The sequence below is a fragment of the Perognathus longimembris genome, unplaced genomic scaffold (assembly GCF_023159225.1).
Source record: "Perognathus longimembris pacificus isolate PPM17 unplaced genomic scaffold, ASM2315922v1 HiC_scaffold_5439, whole genome shotgun sequence".
NCBI lineage: Eukaryota > Metazoa > Chordata > Mammalia > Rodentia > Heteromyidae > Perognathus > Perognathus longimembris.
In genome coordinates this window covers 1-27421 of record NW_025960866.1, presented here as the reverse complement: position 1 = coordinate 27421, position 27421 = coordinate 1, and the positions used below count along the sequence as shown (strand labels likewise).

Below are 27421 nucleotides of genomic sequence, written 5' to 3'. Positions count from 1 at the left end.
GTGGACTCCCTGGGTCCCTTCATAGTGCAGATAAACAGAAACAGCAGAGTTGGGCTCTCAAATCTACTCATAAAACATGTAGGGTTTTTGTTTTAGTGGTAGTGTTAAGAATTAAACCTAGAATTTCACAAATTCTAGACTAGTGCTAGATCACAGCATCATTTTGATTGCAAGAGAGAAAGGGAAGAACAAAAACTCCCTCCTTCTAAGGAAGAAACATGTTAATCCTGAGGGACTAGATTAGACATAGTTACCCCTCCCTAGCAAAGGCCATTTTGCTGGGATGTGGCCAGGTGGAGCTGTTCCTGGAATGTAGGTTTGGGGCTGCCTTGGTAGGGCTATCTGAATTGATAGCTGGAAGCCTGCAAGGCATTATTTCAAGCAATAATACAGATGGGGCAGTAAAGGGAGCACTGAATTCCTTTATCCCCTCTAAAAAGCCGCTTTGATCTTTGCTGGTCTACAAGGCCATCTCAGGATGGAGAAAAATCCTATTATGAAAAAAGAAGCCCACAGTCAACTTATCTGGGGAATGTTCAGATGGTAGAAGACCAAGGTCAAAAAACAGTGGACAATCAAAGAACATTCAGATAACTGGCTTCTAAAGTCCCAATCAGTTATGGTTCTAAGCTTTAAAGTGAACACAAAAGGACTTAGTTGTTGCAAATGAGGTATACAGGCAAAATTCTTCCAATGAAATGTGATCCATTATAAATATCAACTCCACATATCATAATTGTGTGTCCTTCCACGGGACAACAGATAAAGCACTTGAATTATATCAAACTCTAATCATCCTTCCTATATATCAATTTAGCAACAAAAACAAAGCATAGGGTCCCACTCTCATGGAAGAGGAGAGAGTTCAGTTTGCTTTATTGTCCTCCTCTAGGTTACAGCTTGCCTAAGGCTATGGTTTGAATATGACTTCTCAAAAAATATGTGCTGGAAACTTAATCCCCCCAACAGCATTGGGAGATGGTGCCTAATGACAGATGGTCAGGCCATGATAGCCCTGCCCTCATGAACCAGTAATGAATGCCACTCCTTAGGATATAGGTTAATTACCAATGCAGGAGGTTCCTTACATGAGGGGGAATCTGACTGGTCTGGCCCTATTTCACCCTCTCTATGTGTTCTGTGTTCCTTTTCCATGTTCTCATCAAATAAGGCACTAAGAAAGCCACTGCTAAATGCAGCCCTCATCCATTACTTCCCAGGCTCCAGACCTATTATAAGTCAATATATTTCTGTTCATTATCATTTATCTTGTCTCTGGAAACCCTGTTATTGCAGCACCAAGCAGGCTAATACAAATGATAGATCGCATAGATGTGATGTTCTACATTTGTTTTTCATCATTCAGGTATCAGTAGAGCCAACAAATATGAAAGCTCTATGTTCCAAGCATGAAGAGTATAAGAGATTTTCAAGTAGACGGTCAATGATGGAGAACTCCACACGGTACTTGGGCAGAAGAGAAAACTTTATTTGGCCAAACTGCTGGCCTGTTGCTGAATCCCAGGCACTTGTGGCAGGCCAGAGTCACTCACAGTGATGCCTTACATAGGGCAGGGGGCTGGAGGTGTGTCTAAGGGGATTAAGGTGTGAACTCAGAGAAGGGGAAGGTAACTGCCTCCAAGTGTGTCAGTTACCTAGGTAAATGGATGGAGCTTTAAACTAGCAGGGGCATCTGCAATGGAGCTCCCCCCCAACACCACCCATGCACCTTACAGGGAGACAAAGATAAATCTTATTTCCTGAATAAAATGATTAAGCTCAATGTTTACTGAGTAAAACTCTGGAGTCTGAAAATTACAAACAATAAAGCAATTCAGAAGCTGATGTGTATAACTCTCAACGTGATGCCCAAAATAAGGCCCTGAGAAGACATATGACACTTTGAGTTCATGTTTCCACTTCATTCTCTGGAACGCACAGAGCTTCTTACTAATTGCTTCGTATTTCAGACAATACTTACATGTATATTTTACTATGGAGGGTCACAAAATCCTTAAGTGTCTAAAGGGGTTTAGTGACATACCTATGACTGTTAGGAGAATGGGAAAGGAATAGTCTGGACTCGATCCTCAACAGATGAGGACTGTTTATTGAGGAACAGCAAGGGGCACAGCCCTTCCCGCGGGATTGAAGGTTGTGTCAGGGACTGGATTTGGGGGTGGGCTTATATTGGACTTAACAAGGAAGCAGAAAATAGAAAATGGGTTATGGTCTCTTGGGGGCCCAGGAAGATGTCCTTGACTAGGCCCACAGTGGAATGCTCCACCTGGGGTAAGGGGCTATTGTCCCCTGGGGACCAAGGGTGGTGTCCTTGGCCAGGCCCCGATTGGAATAACCTGCCTGTGGACAGGCATGTGGTCAAGCCTGTTCTTTCTTGACCTGGAGGAATAAGGCAGGAGTCAATCTTTCAATGACCACACCAAAGCTAGTAAGAAAATGAAGACTTGAATGAACTTTGATTCCCAAGGAGAGTTTCCTTCCAAATGCCTCAGAAAGATGACAGATGGCTGTGACTTCACAGAGACCCTTTGGGATGCTAGGTGTTTCTTGTGCTCAATCAACATTCTACCAATGATTCAGATTCCATCTGGATTACTTTTCCATTACTGCACATCTAACTGCTCCAACCCAACAGTTTCAACCAACAGAAAGTACTTATTTCACATTCACTGAGCATTAGAATTTCAGGCTTGACTTAGCTGACTCCTTTGCTTTACATTTACCATGAGGCTGCAAAGACAGATCATAGCAAAGGTTGAGATTCCATCTAAGGATTCATAAGAAAATATGTACCCTCAAGCTGAGAGATTCCATTCCTTGAAGCTATTGGCTAGGGGCCCTAGATACTCATTTGTTGCAAACCATGGCTGGGAGCAAAGCAATGATGGAGACCAAACCACTGTGGAACTGGTTTTGGGGTGCCAAGGGACCTGCTGTCTAAGGCTAGCAACAGATCCAACAGGGCTTTTATTCATTATCAAGCAGGGGAGTATGTGCAGAAAACAAGGTAGCCAGCTCTAAGATACAAGGGCACCAGAATGGGGGGAACAATCCTAGGATTAGTGACTTCCTGTCAACAGGAGGTGAAAGTGAGCAGCAAGCAAACAAATTGAATAGGCCCTGGCTTGGCTCCAAGTCTGTGGAAGCTCTGAAGCTGAATAGATTACACCTATGGTGCAATCTGTGGCCTCTGTAATGCTAAGAGAAATAGATCTTTCCAGGGCCACTCTCAGCCTTCTAAGAGTCAGAGAATTGCCTTCCAATTCTCTTTGGCAGACCTTGTGGCTCCACATTTACAGGTTCCCATACTCATTGACTGCTGACTAAAGACTACCTTCAGTTCCTCTCCAACATGGAAAGTTGCCTCATCAAAGCCAATGGTAGAAAGGACATCTCTTCGCATGGCAGAAGTCATCATTGTTTCTAATCTTATTTGGTGGAATAGCAGTGGCATTGCATATCTGGCATGTTATGTTGGGTAAGAATAAGGTACTAGCTTTAGTCCACACTCAAGAGGAAGGGATCATAGAAGGGTATGGGTACCAGGGAGAGATCATTAGAGCTCCTTTAGAAGATGGGTATCCTTTAGAAGATGGGCAACCCCTGTTAGACTTCAGAACAGTCATTTCTCACTACCCTGCATGGGACTATGCCCCTCAATATGTCCCAGTGAGTACATGGCTATCTCCCTGAAGAAGAGGAAAATATATCCCATGACTTCCAAAGACTCCAGGCTGGAAGCAGATTTTCCCAGGTAACACTTGTGAACAACAATCCAGACTATCTGGCTCCAACAGCCCACATTCCTCCATTGATTTCCCTTTGTAGCTTCCTTGATACAAAAATGTAATCAAGGAGGCTAATATGCCCCACACACTGGAATGCTAATGCACACTGTGAACCCACAAATTGCCCGAGCACTTTTGTATCACATAGGGAAGAAAGATGAGGAAAATCATACCTTTCATTCTTTTGCTGACAGTGGCCTTGGTAAGTTTTCCTGACACAGTGTTGAATTAACCCACATGAGTAATCCTAGGTCATAATTAGGAAATGTTCACTAACTCTTATGTCAACTGGTGGTGACCGATGAGCCTCCTCTTAAGTAGCCTGCCTTGACCTTCCCTGAACGTGGGCTTAATCAGGCTGTTCCAGCATCCGTTGCGTAAACACTCTCCTTGTCCCTTGTTGAACTGATCATGTGAATGTAGACCATGAGCATGTAATATTCTCTTCAAATGGATTCTAGTCCTAAAAAGAAGAGCTAAAACCACAAGTTACAAAATGCTAGAACTAAGTATCCCTTATAAGACAATATAGATGAAAAGTCTATGACTTTGAACTAAGAAAACCAGAGTGACAAGTACAAGAAAGAGAAGACTGTCAAAACTGAAGTGTTTCTGTGTAAGAAGATATAATTTAACAAATTTAAAGATAAGGAAAGCCCTAGGTACAATCCCCCTTCCCTCCAGACATGATGAATAAACCATAGCCTGAGAAAAATTACTTTCATATCATAAACCAGTAAAAGATGATGTAGAATATAAAATGCATAATAAACATAATTTTAAATTGAGCAAAAGGCATTTCAATTTTCTTCAAATAATTTGAATACTCTACCAAAAAGGTATGGGAATCGCAAGCTAACAAATGAAGAGATAATGAACATCAGAGAGAAGCTACTTGGGGCCATAGTGCAACACCATTTCTGACTCCCTAGAACAGCTCCAATAAAAGGACAGTCTATACAATTAGAGGATAAGAAGAAAACCAGAAATCTTCAGGCATTGTTGACAGGAAACATAACCACTTTGGAAGAACGTTTGGAGATTTCTTTAAATGTTCAAAATGAACTGAGTGCATAATTATTTAAGTCTTAGTTATCTACTCAAGGTGAATAAAAACATGATCCACATTCAAGAGTCTATATACAAATATTAATAGCAGCTCTCTCCAGAATACCCCCTAAAAGGAAAACACAAAATATCTACCAATTGATGAATGAAAAAAAAATTCTTACTAATTAGTGTAGCAAGGATGCAGCGTTTATCACATAAAGGGAATGAAATACTGACAAGTGCTATAACCCAGAAGAATCCCTAAAATAATATCACAGCAAGTAAAAGAAGACAGTTACATAGAACTGCATGTTACATAAATCTATGAATGCAGAGTCAGGGAAAGGAAAAATTTAGAAAAACAACACCAACGTAAAGTTGTCTAGATCAGAAGTGAGAATAAGGTAGATGTGGCTAATAGGTCATTTGGGGAATAATAAAATACCCTATGACTTCCACAACAGTCCAAACATCATTAAAAATAACTGGGCATTTAAAATAAGCCAATATTACAGAATGCTTATTATACTTCAGTGAGTCTCTTTAAAGCTAAAAGCAGGTCACTGGTGGTTCAGATTTGCAATCTTGAGCTGAGATCTGCTGTTTGAAGCCAGCCTGGGCAGGAAAATGTGAGGCTCTTACTTCTAATCAACCAGCAAAAAAGCCAGAAGTGGAGCTGTGGCCCAAAAAGCAGAGCAGCAGCCTTAACCAAAACAGTATCCACATTATCCTAAGTCTGTGTTAGTGCCAGATCCATGATGAGCAGACTATAACAAGCACTCCTGTGATCTAGATCAGAAATTAGCTAGCTGTTTATCACAGGCTAGCTTCCTTTTGATACTGCTCTTCAACTAGGAACACAGACCTCTTTGGGAGGAACAAAAATTGAGGTTTTGGATACAAAGAGAGGGAAAGAAACTCATCCCACATATAACTTTCTCAACGGAGCTGTCATGATTGTAAATTGAGTTTAATTTTTAATCAAGACAGTAGCTACATAGCAAATGACATTCAATTGTCAGGTGACAATGGGCTAGAGCAAAATTCCTACCAGATGTATATATACTGTAAAACAAAAACCAAAGCAAAGTTATCTCTGGGATTTAACCCTTTTCATTTAAGTACAGGCAGTATGTAAGAACCGACAGGCTTCTTGATGCAAAATCCACATCACACTCACCACAGCCTGGAGGCTGGCTTGTCTTCTTGTGCCAGAAAGGAGAGAAGTACTTTAGAAAAGAGGTTATTGAGACATAGCTTGATGGGACATAGTCCTCAGGGAGGAGGGATTCTCGAGACAGAGTAAGCAATGATCACCCAGCAAGAATTCAAGGTGATAAGGCTGAGTCAGATGCTACCGTATATAATGCTCCAGCCCTGCCTTGTGAGCTGAGGAGACCAGCCACCAGATATCTACTGCCTCACTGTGTCTACCCATCTCACTGATGAGAACTTTCTAAGCTGTTCCACCTCTCCTGGGACTTGTAAAGCAGGTCTTTTGGTTTAGGGTTTGGGGTTTGTTTTTTGTTTTTTTTTGGGGGGGGTTGTTTTGTTCTGCTTTTTTTGCTAGCCCTGGGGCTTGAACTCAGGGCCTGAGCACTGTCCCTGAGCACTTGAGCCACAGCACCACTTCTGGCCTTTTCTGTGTATGTGGTGCTAAGGAATCGAACCCAGGGCTTCATGCACACTAGGCAAACACTCTCGCCCTAAGCCACATTCCCAGCACCTCCTTGTTTCTGTTGGTTTGTTTGTTTCTGTTTTTTGCAAAAATGGAGTGCAGTGAACATGATACACTGTATTCCTTTGACTTGTACCCTGTTTTCAGCCTTCTCCAGGGCTGCCTGCCTTCCCACCTCCTCCTGGTGTTCTGAGTCCTGAACTGCTATGGCTGCTTGGAGCTGCCTGGTGACAGGGGCTGGAGGATTTCTGGGCCAAAAGATCATTAGCTTCTTGGTGGAGGAAAAGGAGCTGCAAGAGATCAGGGCCCTGGACAAAAACATTACTCCAGACATCAGAGAAGCATTTTCAAGTAAGTGAGCAAAAGGCTTCAGGGCATGGCTCCATTGTGAATCCAGGGTGTGTGGTGATGGGGTCTGGTATGGAAAGGGGAGGATGCTTGTGCCCCTCGGGGTCTCCTCATGGACACAGTCATCCAGAGGATGCAGGAAGGGAACAGCAAGTGTGCAGTGCACATCTGTGGCAAGAGTAGATTACGGGCCTGCTGGAGGAATGCAGAAAGCAGACACAGCCAGTCAATGGGCTTCTGAGCCTCTCTTCTTCTCTCGTGGAAATCATTCACCAGCTATGCCCCTAGTCTCCAGGTCTTTCAAGAACTGAGGGCTGCAGGTCCCTCCCCTACTGATTGCCAGAGACTGGTTACTTTTTGCTGCTTGCTGGTTTTAGTTTGGTGGTCACTGCATTTTAAATTGGGTTAAATACAATATGAGGGATTTTAGGAGGTTACTTTTTTTTTTTTTTGCCAGTCCTGGGCCTTGAACTCAGGACCTGAGCACTGTTCCATGCTTCTTTTTGCTCAAGGCTAGCACTCTACCTCTTGAGCCACAGCTCCACTTCTGGCCTTTTCTATATATGTGGTGCTAAAGAATTGAACCCAGGACTTCATGTACACAAGGCAAGCACTCTTGCCACTAGGCCATATTCCCAGCCCTAGTAGGTTACATTTTGTGTGAAAATGTTTGTGGGAAATTTAAGAAGAGCTAGAGACGATAAATGTGAGCGCTACCTAAGCAGGGTGCACTGCACAACAGGCAGAGCCAGGGCCAGTGTGGCCACACACTCTCCAGATTCCTTAGGCTGCTTTCCCCCAGTCCCTTTTCCTCAGCTCCATTCTCCTCAGGGACTAGCAGGAAGAAGGCTGGTGTCCAGGCAGAGCTGTTGGCTGCCCTCCCTCGCCATCTAGTGGTGCTTAGTGGTAAAGAAGAAGGAAAAGGCGGGGAAAGGAGGCTATGTGATAAAGATCTCTAATCATCCAGAGAGTATGTTTTCATTTTCACTTCTGTGCCACCTAGTGTCACCTTCTGGATCTAATTATCATGGTTCCTCTTAGACAGCGAGAAAGACTAAGAGCTAAGGACTAAGGTGAGAGCCCTAGCCCTGACATGGCCCCTGTAATTGGTCCTCTGACTCTGGGTCCAGAGAATGCTTAGTCTCTTTTTGCTGCCCCACTGTGTGCTCCAGTGGTTCCACACACACTACTCTAGCCTAAGAGGATTCAGTGTCAACCCTGGATAGACACTCGGCGCTCTCTGCACACACAGGACCTTCCACAGCTCTCCAGGACAGCACCCATCTCGTCTGTGCTTCTTTCAGAATACCCCAAATTTCCAACTTACTCCTCGGCCACCCTCCATTGTATTTATGAATGGAAGACGTCACAGGATCAATATCACTTATAATCCTAGTGTTTCAGCAGTATATGCAGGGCTATGACACATGGAAGGGGCAGCAGAAGGGAAAGAATGCAGACTCCCATGTCCTCCCTGTGCCAGGATCTGTGTGCCCTGTTTGCGGTGAAATCCCCTGGCTCTGGGCTTCTCTTCTCTTGTTACCCCATCTCCTCTGACACCAGTAAGAGAGAAGGGAAAGGAAGGGAGGGAGAAGCAGCAGATGCAACAGAATCAGAGATGTCCACGGTCCAATGCACATCTCACCCCAGTAGCCTCTTCAGTTCCCCTCCTCCACTAGAAGGCCCTGCTGGGAAGGCCTGACAAAGAAAGGGCCTGGCATAGCTGGCACTCGGCAGAGCATTAGCAGGCAGAGTAGCCCTAATTCACTGCCAAATTCAGTTCAATTGATCCTTCCTTTTCCTATCTCGAAAGTTAACCATAAGCAACTAGACCTACCCGTGGGCTGGAGGAGTAACTGAGCAAGGCAGGGAGGCAGGCATATTCTGGTCTTTTGGATAGATACCCAAAAGTGGGGCTGCTGGGTCATAGGGGAGTTCTATATATTCTGGACTGGCAGTGTGTGCTTAGCTCTGTCCCTGAGCTGCTCTGGCCTGTGTGCCTCACCTGTACTACAGCCGTCAGATTTCAGAAGGAAATCAGAAATCAATTGGAGAGGAAATTGCTTATTTGTGTGTAAATTATGGAGCCAGGCATCCACACAGACTGCATGAAGCACTGTGCTCTATTTGGTGGCCATTAAGGTGACACCATGATGAGCAGTGGTGTCTCGTGTGGGGATGGCCAGCTGGCTAAAGAAGCAGTCAGTGCCTTTGAGACTAACTGGGTTGCTACGGTGATGTCAGCTCTCAGGATATCTAGTATCTTAGAGGTTGACTTAAGTCTAGCACTGGAACGATCTAAGTTCCTCATCAATGTTTACACTCTACCTCTACTCACTCAAGCATGGACCATAAGGGCTGAAGGGAACTTGCTGATTGTGTTCTACCCAGACATAGTATCCACTGAGTCCTGTCTGGGCCAGGTCTGAAGTGCTCCATTGTTACATGTCCTTCCTCCAATCATAGCCCTAGAAGCTAGCTCCTGCTCCTCAGAACTCAGTCACGGAGTGTGAGTGGACCTCCTGATCACCTAGCTCTCTGTGTCAAGCTTAAACTGATGCCATTATTAGCTTTCTAAACTATAGCTCTGAAACTGCTTCACTGTCCATGCCAAATCTACATGCAAATACTATTTCCCTACAGGACTAGGGAAAATACTGTGTTTTCCCTCTTGTATCCAGCTCTCACAACCTCTCCATCTGATCTTGCTAAATATTACCAAGTTCTCTTTAATGAAATGAATTTTATATACTAATTTCACACAGCACACAGAAAGCACACAGCACAACTCACTGTTCAGATGCATTTCATTAAACAGGATGTCATGGAAAGGGTTTTGTTGATCCCACTAAGTACTGCAGATTTCTATTCCTGTGTCTTTTTAGCTCTTCCATTAACTGAAAGCGCTATTCCTTCCAACATTATCACATTAAGATTGTACCTGAACACCAAGACAATGGGCACCTGCATGAGGATCTTTTGTGAGCCATCCAGAAAGCTGCCCAATGCCTGTTCTGCTGTTCCCACAGAGCTACAGACCAAGGCCAAGGTGACAGTGCTGGAAGGAGATATTCTGGATGCCCAGTGTCTGAGGAGGGCCTGCCAGGGAGTCTCTGTTGTCATCCATACTGCTGCTCTGATTGATGTCACTGGCGTCAATCCCAGAGAGACCATCATGGACATCAACTTCAAAGGTACAGTGCCGGGGGGTCGGAGGGGGGAGAGGCGAGATGGAGGGCAACATAGATGAAAAGGAAGGTGATGAAAGGAAGAAAACAAGCCATTTTACAGCTCCTGCCTGTCCTGGGTCTGCTGCATCCCTGGCTCACCAGGGCCAGCTGAGAGAACTCGGGCTGTGGTCTGTGTTGTAGATGAGAAACCACAGCTGAGAAGGGGCAAGCAGATGGCAGGCCCCACAGCTTGTCCATGGGTGAGCAGAGATTTAAATACACCTGGATCTCTCCAGCTGCTATGATTGCTCTTCCTCCTGATCCTACATTCCACCCTCAACTAGACTCAGACCCCACACCCTCCATATCCATTCACCCTGCCTCCCTGGGCAGACCAGACCTTGTAGCAGCCTCCTCCGCATGCTCTTAACGCCTCAATCCTGCCCACCTGAAGTCAGGATTCCTCTAGCAAAGCCACTCCACGGTGCTCTGCTAGGAAACACATTTAGGACTTGCCTTCCCAGAACCCCTCCCATGCCGTCCATGACGGCCTCTCAGCTCACCACTGGAGGAGTCTTGACCAGCTGGTCCTAGCGATACCCAGAGCCACCCCACAGCTTCTCATCCCTAAATGATCTGTGCCTCTTTCTAAAGTACAAGTTCTTAATCTAGTACAAGTCTAAACATACTCCCTCGAGGAAGCCTGCCTTGTAATTTTTTTAAATCCCTCTGACCCCCTAGGGCCATTCTTCCCAGACTGAGTGCACCCTAGTCCTTTCCCTTTCATATCTTGACTTTCAATCTCAGGACTCAGTGGTTGCTATTTTAAACCACCAGTTGCCTTTGGATTTCCAGCAGTATCTCAGAAGTGGCTCATTCTAGTGTCTGATTCACCACCCCCATCGCTGTCTACAGTGTGGGAAGGTATGGCAAGGCCTTAGTTCTGCTCCTAGCCTTTCAAGGGATATTTGCCATGTTTTCCAACAAGAGAGGTGGGAAATGAGAGGGATGGTGCTACAGGAGTGACATCACTAAACCCTGTCACAGGCTTAGAAAATATGTCACAATGATGGTAATTTTTATCTTGCTGAACTTCAGTCTGAAATTACTTGTCCACCACATTTACCTTAAAATGAGGCCAGAAGTCCTGAGAGTAAAATTATAGTAAGACTCTTAAATGGGTATATTGCCTTTGCCTGGGACAGTTCTTCCTTCTGTTAGAGAAGTTGTCATGCTGTGCATTTCCACCATGACCAAAACTTCTACTGACATAGAAGTCCAACAAGCTCTGACAATGTGAGTGTTCCCAGCTGAGGACCCATTTTGCTCTTTAGTTCTCCACCATAGTCCATAGAAAAGACCAGTGCAGAGCCTGAGAATGAAAGCAAAAAGGAAATCTTATCATTCCTACAGTTCATAGCTAGGTAAATGAAGGCAGAGAAAGACCTAGACTGACTTTGCAAGGAACACAAAACCCATCCAATGGAAGCTGGGTCTCTAACATCTACCAACTAGATAACAACTTGCCCATTTATGCATAGAATGATGATCTGACAATGACTCATTGACTTATAAAAAAGGAAAAAAGCAAAACCAACAAGTAATGTTCATTTACATTAATTGCTTGGGTGATTTCCCACCAATCTAAAAGAACATGAGCTCCTGAGATTATGTATTTAAAAGGACCTGTTATGAAATGATATATATATAATATGCATACTATATATGCTATTGTTATATGTATATAATAGTAACTTAAACCATTATATTGAAAAGGACAAAATCAAAAAGAATATGTAAGGCTGGGAATGTGACTTACTTATAGAGTGCTTACCTAGCATGCATGAAGCCCTGGGTTCGATTCCTCAGTACCAATATACACAGCAAAAGCTGGAAATGGTGCTGTGGCTCAAGTAGTATAGTGCTACCCTTGAGCAAAAGAAGCTCAGGGACAGTGCCCAGGCCCTGACTTCAAGCCCTTAGACTGGAAAAGAATATATGTGTGTGTGTGTGTATATATATATATGTATATATACATATATATACATATATATATCTCATAAACACATGCTCATACATAGGCAGACACATAGGAATATGGTCCCACAATGCAGAGTCAGAATCTCTTGATTTGGGCATTATTCTTGTGGCTGTTGCTACCATTGCCCATATTTGCCTCTGGGACAGATAAAACCCACCCAAATGTAGGTTTCCTTCAATTGGGTGAAGAATATAGATGACCATGAATTTGAAGGCATGGAAAACGCTTTGCTTTGTCTCCGCATGTTGACACCATCTTCGCCTTTGACAGGTACCCAGCTCCTATTGGAAGCTTGTGTCCAAGCAAGTGTACCAATCTTCATCCATACCAGCTCAGTGGAAGTGGCAGGACCCAACTCCTACAAGGAGATCATTCAGAATGGCCAGGAGGAAGAGCCTCTCGAATGCAGGTGGACTGAACCATACCCATACAGCAAAAAGTTGGCTGAGAAGGCTGTGTTGGCAGCCAATGGGTGCACTCTTAAAGATGGCGGCACCTTGCATACTTGTGCCTTAAGGCCTATGTACATCTATGGGGAAGGAAGCAAACTAATTTCCCCCATTGTGAAGAGAGCCCTCACAACCAATGGTGTACTGGAAAAAACAGGCCCATTTTCTCTGGTCAACCCAGTCTATGTGGGCAATGTGGCCTGGGCCCACATTCTGGCCTGCAGAGGCCTGAGGGATCCCAAGAAGGCACCAAGCATCCAGGGGCAGTTCTACTTCATATCAGATGACACACCTCCCCAAAGCTATGATGACTTAAATGATACCCTGTGCAAAGAATGGGGCCTCCGCCGCGACTCCAGGCCCAGCCCTCCTCTCTTCCTGATGTACTGGCTTGCCTTCCTGCTGGAAGCAGTGAGCTTCCTGCTGAGCCCCATCTACACATACCGACCCCCCTTCACCCGACATTTACTGGTACTCTCAAACAGCGCGTACACCTACTCCTACAAGAAAGCACAGAGGCATCTTGGGTATGAGCCCCGCTTCTGCTGGGAGGAAGCCAAGCAGAAAACCACAGAATGGGTTGGTTCACTTGTGAAGCAGCACAAGGGGACACTGAAGTCAAAAGCTCAGTGATGTGGGGGTAGCCATCTTCCCAGCCCCCACTTTATTATATTTTATGTTTAAAATTTCAAATAGTTGTACAGGGCATTACAGTTTACAAGGAGAGCACTCTTGCCACTAGGCCATATTCCCAGCCCCAGGGATTACGGTTTAACATGTCCATTTATATTTCCAAGGCTTCTCAATCAGTCACCCTTTCCAGCCATCCCACATTCCCTCCACCTCCTCTCTGTCCTTCAGGATTCACCCATCTTCCTCCCACTAACCCCCTTTCATACTTTTTCAGCATCCTGGTGTTTATTTTGTTAAACTGTTACTTTTTCAAAGTGTTGACTCCATGAAATTTCACTGCTGAATATACTGTGTTTTAGTCATCTTGATACTTTGTGTGTGTGTGTGTGTGTGTATGTGTGTGTGTGTTTATGCACAAGTCCCTGTGTTTATTTCATAGGTTGTTTGTCTTGTTTTGTTTTTTCTTTTTGGTGGTTTTTTTGTTGTTGTTGTTTTTGTTTTTTTGGCCAGTGCTGGGCCTTGGACTCAGGGCCTGAGCACTGTCCCTGGCTTCTTTTTGCTCAAGGCTAGCACTCTGCCACTTGAGCCACAGCGCCACTTCTGGCCATTTTCTGTATATGTGGTGCTGGGAAATTGAACCCAGGGCTTCATGTATAGGAGACAAGCACTCTTGCCACTAGGCCATATCCCCAAACCTGATAGGTTATGTTTTGGATCTAAAATCTGCATATGAGCTTTCATGGCCTGGCTCATTTGCTCAGTGTGATGTTTTCTAGATGCCTACATTTTCCTGAAGATGACAAAATTTCATTCCTCTAGAGGGATACATGAAATTCCATTGCATATACCTGTGTGCATATATATGAAATGTTTATAATTACTATTTCAAAAGTAATTCCACTTAACCAATCAATAGAAAAAGAAAAACTTCCAAAAGGAGCACACCACCACCCAGAAAGCCACACAAACTGCATGGGTCTTGATGGGTATTTTGACACTCATGTTGACTTCAGGTAGACCACTTCAAGACAGGAATATAACACTCTGTCTTCAATGGGTTATAATCTTACCCAAGCACAGCGTGTGAACTCCTAGAATGTGGGAGATCTTCCTAGCAATGTCTCTCTCCTCCAGAAAGTGGTCAAAGACATATTTATGGTATGTGACATAGTTCACAGAAATGAAGACTGGTTTGATGCTAGGCAGAGGAATCAGATCCAGGTTCCCCTTTATCCTTGCAAGGGTTAGCATGTGCCTGCTTCTGCCTCTCTTTCCTACCTATCTCCCCGGTGAATGATCACCATGCCTATCTCTGGTGATACTCAAAGTTCAAGGAAGGGACTCCCCAGGTGCTCTACTGTGAGGGGGGTCGGGTCTCAGCTCTGGGACATGGGAAGGAAGGCCACCTGGACACTCTAACTTATTTTCAAGGATGAGAATCAGCACACAGATCCACTCCCAATCCAGAAGTTAGAGCACACACCTTGGTGGACTGTCTTCTGTGGCTCAAGTGACAGCATGGGACACCTCTAATGAACCCCACGTCTGCAGGAAGCCTGTCCATCTCATCACAATGCTGGGAAATCCTCCGCATACAAGGGGAACGCCAGCATGAACATTGCTCACACGCTTACATATTCCTTAAGCAGAGACCTCCTCAAGCAGAGACAAACTTGCTTTATGAAACATTTCCCAGTCCCATCTCTGGTGTCCTAAGCTGAGCGTTTCCTGTGGCCTTGACAAGCAGGGCACTGGGTACAGGCAGAGAGTGGGGAAGAGCATGTAGTTGCACAAGGTCAGGTGGAAATGGCAGCCTTCAGCTTGTCCTTCTGGTGAGCAGGGCTCAAAACATGGGCTGGAGTTGGGAGCTGTAAGTTCAGACATGAGGGTTCCATGGAAAACAGGGAGCAGAGACGGTTCATGCTGGAGACTCAATGGCTTTTTCAGAATGACTTTCCTTTCTAAAAGAATAGCAGCCTTAAGAATGGCAAGGGTGGCTGCAGGGGAGCGTGCGGTGAGGACTTGGTCTTCATAGTGAGGTGATGTCATGAAGGTCAGAGAAGATGGAGGCTGACCCAGTGAAACAGATTGAGAAGTGGCAGAGGCGGCCTTCCATGTCCTTCCTGGGTTCTCTGGTGACCACAGAAGGCCATGTTGCTCTCTGGTGCTCTTTGTAGCCCTCACTTACTTTTCACCTGGCTGTCTAGACAAGATGTATGACTGCGGCTACAGGAGTCTATGGGAAGAAAAGTGTGGGATTGCTTACAGTGCTCATTGTTTCTGCATGTCCCAGCACAGGATATGATTTGATCCCTAAGTTTTATACTTCCTATTGTCTCCAAGAAGATAAAAAGTGCCCAGCTGGTGCTGAGGCAATCCATTCCTGTAGTCCAAATTAAAAAAAAAAAATGAGGTCTGGGAACATGGCCTAGTGGCAAGAGTGCTTGTCTCATATACATGAAGCCCTGGGTGCGATTCCCCAGCACCATATATATAGAAAAAGACAGAAGTGGCGCTGTGGCTTAAGTGGCAGAGTGCTAGCCTTGAGCAAAGACAAGCCAGGGACAGTGCTCAGGCCCTGAGTCCAAGGACCAGGATTGGACAAAAAAAAAATTAGAAAAACAAACCAGTTGCCAATATTTAAGTATATGCCAGCTAAATTTGCCTGACTGCATTTAGTCATCAAAGAGAGTTCAAAAACAAACATCACAAAAATTTCAGTGAGGTCACTAATAAGCTCATCTTCACTAATCAATCCCAAGAATTCCAAGTTCACCAGACATAGTTCCTCTGTGTTGGCAGAGCCCAATTTCACCAGGTAAATCATTCCATGTGGTACAGTCATGAAGAGCAGCTCCATTCTCATATTCACACGGTAGGCTTACCTAAATTAAAGCATACTATAATTTAGTGTTCCCAGCAGATGACTGTGGGTCCTGAAGCTAACCTGCTTGATGCTCCAAGAACTTGGGTGACCCCAGGTTTGTGGCTATCTTCCTCCAAAACAAGTGCCCAGCCTTGCCATAATCCTAAGGGCTCAGAGGAAAGCAAACAAGAAGGAGCTGTAATCATTAAGAGGAGAAAGGTTGTATTTACAGATGCAGAGACCGTGCAAGGAATGACTAGTCAAAGTCCACTGCAGATGACAAGCACTCTCTGTTACTTATTATCAAGATATACCATACAGAAATGGTTAATGTATAATTCTTATTTTTCAAGAGATTTGGAAACAGATTTTTTGGCAGATTACATAGAGAATGTCCCATTTTCCATAACTCCGTATCCATGACCTATCCTCCTATTCTCTACTCCACCATTCCCACACTGGAAAGGAATGAACACACAGGTCTTTGGAAACAGACACCAGTGGTATAACATTAACACCTTCACAAATATCAAAGCAACAGCATCTTAGGGAGCACCTGTAATGTTCACACAAGAAGAATTCAAGTTTATTATGTTCAAAGTCCAGGATAAAAAGCTCCAGCTCTGCTTGAAGCTGAGGAAGCAGCACACAGGCTCTTACAATCGACTTTTTAACAGCTGAACAGGTTAGTGCTTTTCATTTTCTTCCTACTATTTCTGATGGTGGTGGCCACATGGATTTTGTCATGATGGACCAGAGGGAAGAAGAAGGTTGTGATGTTGTGATGTGCCTTTCTTGGGCTCAGGGCCAGAATCATTTCCACATTCCTCTCTAAAGCAGGTTAGGGTGGCTCCTAAGAAATACTTTTCCACAGGGGCCTGGCCTTGAGCCCTCAGGGAAGGTATACACAACAGCCAACACAGCTTTTATCTAAGGCCTTTCCCCTTTCCTACTCTTAGTTATCACTGAGGCATTTACTTGGTGTCTAATCCTATTCCTGCCTGCTTCTCCATGTTTTAACCATGGCTATAAGTAACTATACCCAGAGTTACACTAGACTAGAGTCCTAAACTGAAGATTCCAAATGTCAGATTTGGCCACTTATGCCAAGACATGATGGAAGAAGATCTGAGTTGTTGAAAGGCACGGGAAATTTTAGTAATGGGCTGGCCTGCACGTGAGAGGAGGGAGAAAGCAATTCAGCCTGTCTTCCAGGCAGAGACCAGAGCTTTAGGGTTAGATGCAGGAAGCACTGAGGCAGGAATGCATGCATAAATCCCTTGTTGAGGTCAAATGTGTGGTCAGTGGTCAAGAGGATGATTAAGGATTGGACAGGTGGAACCATATCAAGATAAGGCCATTGTTTTTGAGAAACATTGATAAATTTGGATTCTTATCACAAGAGGTTTCTCCATGGATTCTGACATTCCGGAAATCCAAGGTGCTACAAAAGAGAGTTCCAGATGAAAGGACATATGTGAAAAATGCAGGCAGGGCATTTGCTGGCCCAAGTGAAAGGTCAGTGTTTTCGCACTGACCACACTTCCTAAGTTACCTGCTGTAGGAAGTCACTTTTAAATATAGAAATAAATCAAAAGGAGTTGAGATATCAATGTTAAGCAGCTTTCAAACACAATCATAGCTGAACTTTACCACTGGGCTACAGACACCTCTACCCCATCTCCACAAGAGTTTGAACTTTGTTATTCCTGCTGACTTTCTGTACAACATAAACCTTCCCACAAACTCCCTAAAGAATGAATCCATACTCAGTTGTTTATTTACAATACAGATAAACTGTTGCCAGCACTCATCAAAAGTTTCATTAATTTCCAGCTGACTTTTCTAGCTTAAAGCTTGAAGCAGGGCTACCATTTTGTATATCCAGGGAACTCATTTTCAGAACTGATTGAAATTGTTTTGCTGGACTTCAACTGCACACACACACACACACACACACACACACACACACACACACACACTTTTCGCTATTCTCTCCCACGTTGACTTTAATCACAATTGACATAAATAGCGCAGAATTAGGGTCAGTGGGATGGAATTTCCTAGAATGATGCTGAGTTTCAGCAATGAGATGAGTCCTGGGAAACCCCTAGGTTATGTATGGTGGAGAACTGCTGCACTGAAAGCCACTGGAAATATGAGGTTGAAAGTGTATATAGCTTTCCTGGATATATAAGGAAATAAAAGCTTACAAGTGAAATGTTGAATCTTTTTTACTAATGCAAGATGGATGAGATGAAAGTAACATAGAGATCTGGACAGACTGATTGCTTCCTGGACGCCCTCACAGCTCCAGCCAAAAATAAAACAACTTAAAAAAGAAATGACCTCCAGGGTCTGGAGTTGCCAAGGCTGTGGGCCCAGCCAGCTGTTCGCAAGTAACCTTAAATGCACCGGTTCCTGGTTACAAAGTCTATGCTGAACTCCAGTGTTGATCTGACAGACCCTACAGGTTCATGCCTGGTGGCTATAAACCCAGTATGGATTACACTGAAATTAGGAAGACCTCTAGCTTTCCTAATGAGAAGTAGCTTGTCCCTGCCAACACAACTCGTAAGTGCCAGGCATTCTTTCTACCCTGAAGCACACTGTCTTGGGAAGCCACAAGCACTAGTTTTTGTTTTTTTTTTTTTCTGTACATCCAATTTCAAGCTCAGGTCCTTTGCTGATAGTGACAAAGCAGAGTTCAAAGCAGTAGAGGAGGGTGGATGAAATCCAGCGTAGAAGAACTGAGTCTCTAGAGAGCTGAGACCCTTCTTTGCTAAGAAGCTTGTTCTCGAGCACAGAGACGCTAATTCCGATGACATTGCCAGGCTACACACCATTTCAGAAAGAGCACTGAATGTTGGAGGCCAGGACCTGGTTCATGTTTTAATTCTGCTACCAAACTTAGGCCAAGAGCTCTTCCTCTCTAAGGTCCTCCTTAGCTCCATCATTTGAGCTGTTTCATTGTCTTCCAGTCCTGACAGAGGCTTTGTGGTCATGGTGACCTAAGGGGCCACGACAGTGAGCCCTGCCAGCCTCCATAGATCACAGTTGTGCCTGTATTCTAGAACCATAGTACACAGGTTTCTTCCACAAAGCCCACGCTGAGTCAACCTCTTATCCCCAAAGCAGCAGTCCTGAGGGACACAGCATTAAGTTGGGTACAATGGCTCACCCCTGTAATCCTAGCTACTTGGGCCACCAAGATCAGAAGCATCTGCCTGGGCAGAAAAAGAAAAGTTCCTGAGACACCATCTCAACAGAAGCCCCGGAGTGTGGTGGTGGGCATCTGTCATCTTTGCTACAGCATAAATAGGAGGATTGGGGCCGGGGGCGGGGGGCGGGAGGTGGGAAAGAGTGAAGGCCTATCTAAAACATAACCAGGGGTGAAAGGGGCTGGAGGGATGATTCAAGTGGCAGAGCACCTGCTTAGCAAACAGGAGGCCCCTGAGTTCAATACCCAATGTCACAGAAAAAGAACTGTCACATTGTACTGCTCAAGTTAGAACATGCTCACAGTTAAGAGTAGGAGATTCATTAATGAAAAAAAAAAAAGAAGAAGAAGAGAAGACAAATGAGAATGGTTGAGGATTGGAAGGCTAAAGGAGGAAGATTAGCATCACCCAAAACATTAAACCAAAGAATGGTCGTCAAGGCCTGGGAGGGGTCTGCAGTCCTGGCCCCACAACGCATGAGGGCTCAGGCCAGAGCCGATCCTGGGCTGAAAGAATCAAGAATCAGTCCTCACTGCTTGTAACTGGGCCCCCAGCAGAGGCTACCAGACTCATGCTCTCAAATAAAAGGAACCCTTGGTCTTTTTGGCCACCCCCATGCCAGAACACCCTGGTCCCACTTTTACTCTAAGGACAGAGCTGGGAAACTATGTCCAGCCCCTTTGCTTCCCCTGACCTCCCAGTGTGGGGGTCTCCCTGGAGTTCACCTGTCTCAGTGTAACAGTGAGTCCTTTCTTCCCCTGACACATTCGATCCATAGCCCAAGCCACGGCTACAAGCTCTTCTCCGATAAGCTGCCCTTGCTATGCCTTTTTATGCCTTTGCTGTGACCCTGGCTTTACCACCTGCAGCCACTATCTGCACAACTTCTTTACAAACTGTCTTTACAAATCTTTACATAATATGATGGTTGAAGAAGGCATTTTTAGCCAACCTTGAGCAATCTAATCTCTCAAACTCAGCCTCAGTGTTATCTCTGACATCCCATGGAGAAAGTTGACAAACATTTCTACAAACCAAGCAGGAAGGTCTTCAAGGACACCTCCTGTTACTTTGAAGAAGTGCTCCTTTAAACAATATCAGCGGGAGACCTTGTCCTCGCCACACCCCAAGACATTTCCCACAGGACACCTCTGAGGTCATCCTACAAATATCAACTCTCGTTCCCCAGAGTTCCCAAAATGATAACAGCATGCATTATAGAAAATATCCAAAAGAAAACAACTAGATGTCTAGCCTGAGTGCGTTAAGTCAAAAAGCAAAAACAGTACAATCTGGACCATCCCTGTCAGGTCTTCAGAACCTTCAGTCACTGAAACAGCAGAACTCCAAGTTACTAACGAGCTGGTCAGAATATCTTTGCTCTTGTATTTTTGCTGTCTTCTCATTAGCTTGTTAATTATACTTGGCCACTTAACTTTAAAACAAAGTGCCTGAAGAAGTTAAATGAGCTAATTTCTGAAATAATATTATCTAGCACTTAGTGTACAAACCTCCTTACTTTTCCATCTTCCTCTTAGACAGTTGGAGTAATAAAGACAAAGACAAAAAATACAGAAACAGAGATAAAGTAAAATAAGAATATACAAGACATATTATTATTATAAGATCTTCCCTCCAAATATTAGGAAGAGCTTTAAATAACATAGATTTCCTCTTCAACTCTAAGTCTTATATTCCTTAAAGAATCATGGTCTAGGGAGTAGGAATATGGCCTAGAGGTAGAGTGCTTGCCTCGTATACATGAAGCCCTAGGTTCTATTCCTCAGCACCACATATATAGAAAAAGCCAGAGTGGTGCTGTGGCTCAAGTGGTAGACTGCTAGCCTTGAGCAAAAAGAAGCCATGGACAGTGCTCAGGCCCTGAGTTCAAGCCACAGGACTGGCAAAAAAAAAGAATCATAGACTAAGTGTTCTCCTAAGTACTATATATATATTGTTTTTCTTAAAAAAGCACACTAGTATTTTAAACTTAAAAATTTCTTTGCAATATAATATGAAATTTATGTGAACCATCTATTTTGCTATTTACTATCAAACTGAAAAAAGAAAAACATATATATTTAGAGGTTACCATAAACACAGTTCTAGAACCATTCCGGGAATAATTCCTAAACCATCCCTGTAATAATTTACAGATCTAGAACCATTCGTGTGATAATTTGCTTTTTAATCTTTCACAAATTATTCATTTCCTTGGCCTAATTTACTTCAAATTCTAAGTAAAGAGATTAATACCCTATTAATTCAAATATCTCTATTTCACAGGAAAACTTCCAAGATTTTTTAACGTAAACAAATGAGCTATTTTGCTTTATTTAAGGATTTTTGAGATTGATGCTTTATTTCCAAGTAGCCCTCAAATTATGCAATTTACACTACTCTAGGCAGATAATTACGATTGAGTCTAACCCACATGTCTCATATTAGACAGCACTAACAATGTCTCTACTAGAAATACTACAAAGAAACTTTCTGTAAGTTTGTAAACCTATGGGGTCGGAAGAGTTGACACCTAATGGAGAACTCTCATCCAGTAAGTCAGAGAGCTGACACACAGGAGAATGTTCAATTCAAGTGCTTAGAAAACATCACATATTCTCCTGAAGCCTAGGGTACAAGGCAGCTTTGATACTTCACTAGGAGAATTCAGTTCTTAGCAAAGAGTGATGGTTTAATGGTGTGAAGAGATGCAAAACATTTTGCAAAGCATAACTTTTAGCAGTGAGAGAAAGGCTAAGGGGCAAAATCTGTAAACCAGGCAGAAGTCCTCTCCCAGGAGAACCGAACAGAATGCGCTCATTTCCCCTATGGTGGAGACATGCCAACACCCACCAAGTTACCTACAGAAACGCTCATTAGTGCCTCAAGGTTGAGAGACTTACGTTGAAGGGTGGTCATAAGACCATCCTCTGTAAGAAAATCTTATTCCAGAGGAAAATCAGATGCTGAGTACAAATCACATTTTGGAGGCCAGCAGTTCCCGTGCAGTGAGCCATTCTTATCAGGAAATAGTGGGAACTCTGCTGCAATCTCAATCATTAAGAGAGAAGCCAGGGTCTGACCTTGCAAGCTGGTCTTTCAGAAAATAATATTCACAGACTTGCTGTATTAACTGTTTTATGTACATGAAATAATAGGTAGGAAATTGCCACAACTAATTAATTGCAACCGTTTAGTGACCCTTCAAAAGGTTGTATAGGAATAAATTAAATTAGGGATGAGTGCTGTACTTTGTCCTGAAAATGGCTCCTGTGAGTTCTGCGACTATGATCCAAATTCCCCTCCTACCCTCCAGCCAGAACCGGCACATCCACAGGCTCTGCTGTCATGCAACTCCTTTACTTAACCCTTAGAAGGTATCATGGACTACTTATCTGTATGGCTGCACAGACTTTGACTTGTCTCTGGACACCTCAGGTTAGCTCTACCCCATCTCTCTCCCACAGCCAGGATACCCAGCACACTACACTGCATCTGGTCCTTTGGCCTCCCTATTAGACAAGTTAACCCCAATAGTCTACCCTCAGAAGAAGATAATCAAAAGAGAAAAAGATCCTTCTACTAGAGCTATTTAGGAGGTTGAGATCTGAGGCACACCGTTCAAAGCCAATTCTGACAAACAAGTCCTCTAGACTCTTATCTCCATAGAGGTAGCAAAGCTGGAACTGGAGGCATGGCTTACATGACAAATATGCCAGCAATGAGAGGAAACCCTGAGCTAGTACACGAGATCCCAAGCTCAAACTCCAATACCAGTACATGTATACACACATACATACATGCATACATACATACACACAGCATACACATACACACAGCATATTACTTCATTTCTTCTCTCTGATCCTGGCTGGTTTTCCCATCGCAGCCTTTTGAAGGCCTTTCCTTCTAGACTCCTCTTATGCAAGACCTTCACATGCTGTGACTGAGAGTAACAGTGTCTAGAGAATTCCAGAAGCTTCTCATCTCACTGTTATTGCTCCACTGGGGAAAACCAAACATTGTCCTCTTTCCTATCTCTGGGGTGGCTCAATCAGAGCTATCAAGCTCTACATTTACCAACCTCAGACTGTGGATGGGAACAAATGAAAGTAACACATTTTGTTTTCTTGGTCTCAAAAACAGCTCACATAACAAAGAGGTGGGTGAGGGTAACTGAGCCCCCTAATAATATTAGGCGACCTGTTCAAAGAGTCATCCATGAACTGGCAAAATGTCCCCTATCTCCAACCATGTCACCTCCAGCCTCAGAGACTACAGGCATTCCAGATGGGCCTGGGAACTCCCAGGAGTATCAGTTCAGTCCCAGGTTCCACAGGGTGACTTGAATGACAACGCTAAGGAAATGGCACTCAATGTGAAGCCAGCGAGATGGTTGGGAAGCAGGTCCGTGAGGCTACGAGTGCTGAGAGACCCTCACTCTGAAGGACTAAGGGCATCAACGGGCGTTTATTTTGGGAAGAACTCAGGTAGCTGGAGGAGATAAGATAGGCAGTGAACATGGAAGCATAAGACAAAAACGCTTTTTCTGGTAATAATCTCTTAAGAGGTGGCAGGGCCTTCACTATATCCATGGCAATGTGTGCCAAGCAGAGACGATGAGATGGGAGACATTCAGAAGAACAAAAGATCACACTTTTGGAATGGAGTGTGATAAGGAAGAACTCCTGGATTGGGGGTCAGCATCATATGAAATAACTCCATTAACTTAAAGAATACATTGTATTATACTGCATCTAAACACTTTTGAGTTAAGTGTCCTCCCACTTCTACATCTGATATGTGCTCACTGGGTTTTGTTTCCTAAGGTCCAGAAATGCCCTTGGTATGTCTGACCGACTTCCAAGCACAAGCTCGAGAGCGGCTGCCTAAGGCATCATGGGATTTTATTGAAGGAGCTGCGGATGAAGGCATCACCATGCGCGACAACATGGCAGCATTTAAAAAGTTGAGTCTTCTGTATCCTTTCTATTGCCAAGCTAAGCTGCATCGTCAGTCCTTGTTTCTGTCTCCAAAGAGTACGGAATACTCTAGGCTGGGGATATGGCCTAGTGGCAAGAGTGCTTGCCTCATATACATGAGGCCCTGGGTTCAATTCCCAGCACCACATATATAGAAAATGGCCAGAAGTGGCACTGTGCCTCAAGTGGGAGAGTGCTAGCCTTGAGCAAAAAGAAGCCAGGGACAGTGCTCAGGCCCAGAGTACAAGGCCCAGGACTGGCAAAAAAAAAAAGAGTACAGAATACTCTAGATACAAGAGTGTACATTTTCCCCATTTTATTTTGGAGGGAGACCAGCGAAGGGGTAATGGACAGGGCTAATTCATCTTAGAAGGACCACAAGTGAGCCATCCTTCCTCTGCATTCCAGAAACTTTGTAACATGGGGGTAAGGGCTCCAGAAAAACCAGTGAACAGCACAGAAAAACAGTTTGGTGCATGCATATGCCCAACTCTCCTAAGCTCCTAAGCTTCTGCCTGGGAGGAAAAAAATGTAAGATAGAAGAGGACTCAGGTTTAGAGAAGATATGAAGTTATGATGTTGATAGATGATTGGCTCAAAGAAAAAAGAGTTATACTTTTTGGTTTTTTTTTTTGGCCAGTCTGGGGGCTTGGACTCAGGGCCTGAGCACTGTCCCTGGCTTCTTTTTGCTCAAGGCTAGCACTCTGCCACTTGAGCCACAGCGCCACTTCTGGCTTTTTCTGTTTATGTGGTGCTGAGGATTTGAACCCAGGGCTTCATGCATGCAAGGCAAGCACTCTAGCGCTAAGCCACATACCCAGCCCAGGGTTATGCTTTTAAAGTAATGATAGAGCCAGACTCTGTTGGCTGACACTTATAACCACAGCTATGCAGAAGGCTGAGATATGAAGATCATAGTTCAAATCTAGTCCAGGCAGAAAAGTCAATGAGACTCTTATCTCCAATTAACCACCAAAAGGCCAGAAATAAAGCTGTGGTTCAGTGGTAGAGCACCAGCCTTGAGCAAAAAGAGCTAAGGGAGAGGCTAGGAATATGGCCTAGTGGTAGAGTGTTTGCCTCGCATATATAAAGCCCTGGATTTGATTCCTCAACACCACATATATGGGAAAAGCCCAAAGTGGTGCTGTGGCTCAAGTGGTAGAGTGCTAGCCTTGAGCAAGAAGTTAAGGTACAGTGCTCAGGCCCTGAGTTCAAGCTCCAGGACTGACCAAAAGAAAACCTAAGGGACAGTGCCCAGACCAGTTCAAGCCCCAAGACTGGCACATACACAAAAAGTAGGAAAAAAAAAAAAAACATAAGTCAGTCACCAAAGCTATGAACCAATTCTAACCAATTACGACAATTTTGTATGGGGCACATACTTAAGATGAGTACTTATTTTTAAATGGTGTTGTAAAAACTAAAAAGAAAAAAAAAACAGACAAAAATAGGCATGTCCTTGGTGCCTATGGCTCATGCTTATAATCCTAGGTACTTAGGTGCCTAAGATCTGGGAAGAAAGGTTCAAAGCCAGCCTGGGAAGACAAATCTTATCTCCAATGAGCTAGGGGAAACAAAATGAAGAAGCAGAGGCATGGCTTAAATGATAGGGCACCAGCTATTAACAACATCACCAAAAAAAAAAAAAAAAAAGGAGGCAGAAGGGAGAGATTGAGTGGTCCTGTACTGGCAAAAATAATTAATTAACTAGTCCTGTATTACTCAATGGCAAGTACATGTTCTGGGAATTGCACTGGTAGAGAATGCCATCGTTGGATGGACCCAAAGTATGGGCAAGCTAGGATGGCTACACATCCTAGGATCCTATGGGACCATCTTCTCCTTTGTCACCGGCTGACTGAATTGCCAGTACATGGCACCAGACTATCTATACATGAACATTAATTCAGTTCACTTCATGAACATTAATTTCAGTATCTCTACACAAAGTGTTATCAGAGCACAGCTATGCTTGGTCACTTGGTATTGTCTGTGCTGCTTTGACGCTATGTCAACAGAACTGAACCACTGTGACAAAGACTGTGGTATGATCCACGGTGCCTACCTGGTCCTTCACACACAAAGCTTACTGACTGATGAAGAAGCCAGGAGAAAATGGAAAAATGGCTCCTAAATGAACATGTCTCTGTGTGCTTTCATGTTTTCAATGCCTTATCACAGTTTTTCTTTAAAAAAAAAAAAAAAAGAACTTAGAAAAACTGCTCCCTTACCTTACTCATAAGTTAATTTATTCATTTACAAAATTACTATTTCCAGAAACTCTAAATTTATGTACAGGAGTTATAGTTTATGAAAAAAATACGCTTTTGGATTTTGAGGTTTCGTTTTCATGCGTCTTAAAATTTTACATATTTATTCTTCATGAATTTGCCTTCCTTTTTCTAAGCTAAATGAAGCAGCAACCTGCAAAAAAAAAAAAAAAAAAAAAAAAAGCCATGAATATGTTGTGGGATTTGTTCTCTTTGAGTGAGCTTTTCTTCCTTTCTGGGTACTTCCTACCTTTCCTTTCTAGTCCTTGTTAGGACTGCTCAGTGGAGGGTACAGGCGCCATGGCTCTAGTGAGGAAGGCAGCACTCCAGGACATCAACCCCCTTTGCCACTCAACAGGGCTGGGCCCAGGAGGATGGCCAAGGGGACACCTCCTGGGAGCACACTTTCTGCTGGGCCTGCACTACTTACTTGGGATCCGCCCAGTGAACCAACCGTGGATTCATAGGACCCAGCCACGCCCTTAAAACTCATCCCTCAAAAAACTAATCCTGGCGTAGACCTGCATCAGGAATCCGGGGTCCCCGACTCTAGACTCCATCGCCATAACGGGAAGAAAACTCTACCAACAGAGCTTCTCGTCTTGTGCAGAATCCGCCTCCGTCCCCGCTACCTGAAAGATGTGTCCCAGGTGGACACCGGGACCACCATCCAGGGGGAAGCCATCAGTGCTCCCATTTGCATCGCACCCACAGCTTTGCACTGCATTGCCTGGCCTGATGGAGAAATGAGCACAGCCAGAGGTATGACCCAACAGGCAGCCGGGAATGCCCGAGGGTGTGGGGGATCCCCCTCTGGCAGTGGCTAAAAAGCTCCAGAACATCTCACTCAAGGGCCTCAGGGAAACAATGTGATTGGAATGAAGGAAAACAGGAAAGAGAAAGC

The 27421-nt window shown here is 44.1% G+C and overlaps 2 protein-coding genes across 2 annotated transcripts; both read left to right on the top strand.

Moving 5' to 3' along the window:
* The first annotated feature begins 6686 nt into the window (after positions 1 to 6686).
* Positions 6687 to 13366, top strand: LOC125345248 (3 beta-hydroxysteroid dehydrogenase/Delta 5-->4-isomerase type 1-like). Its single transcript, XM_048337458.1, has 4 exons — positions 6687 to 6888; positions 9915 to 10079; positions 12367 to 13250; positions 13307 to 13366. The coding sequence occupies exons 1-3, from the start codon at positions 6744 to 6746 to the stop codon at positions 13176 to 13178; spliced, it is 1122 nt and encodes a 373-aa protein (XP_048193415.1). The 5' UTR covers positions 6687 to 6743; the 3' UTR covers positions 13179 to 13250; positions 13307 to 13366.
* A 10698-nt stretch (positions 13367 to 24064) lies between these two features.
* On the top strand, positions 24065 to 27394 carry LOC125345252 (2-Hydroxyacid oxidase 2-like). The gene is made up of 2 exons (XM_048337462.1): positions 24065 to 24233; positions 27128 to 27394. Exons 1-2 carry the CDS (start codon positions 24103 to 24105, stop codon positions 27342 to 27344), a joined length of 348 nt encoding a protein of 115 aa, XP_048193419.1. The 5' UTR covers positions 24065 to 24102; the 3' UTR covers positions 27345 to 27394.
* Positions 27395 to 27421: the final 27 nt, after the last annotated feature.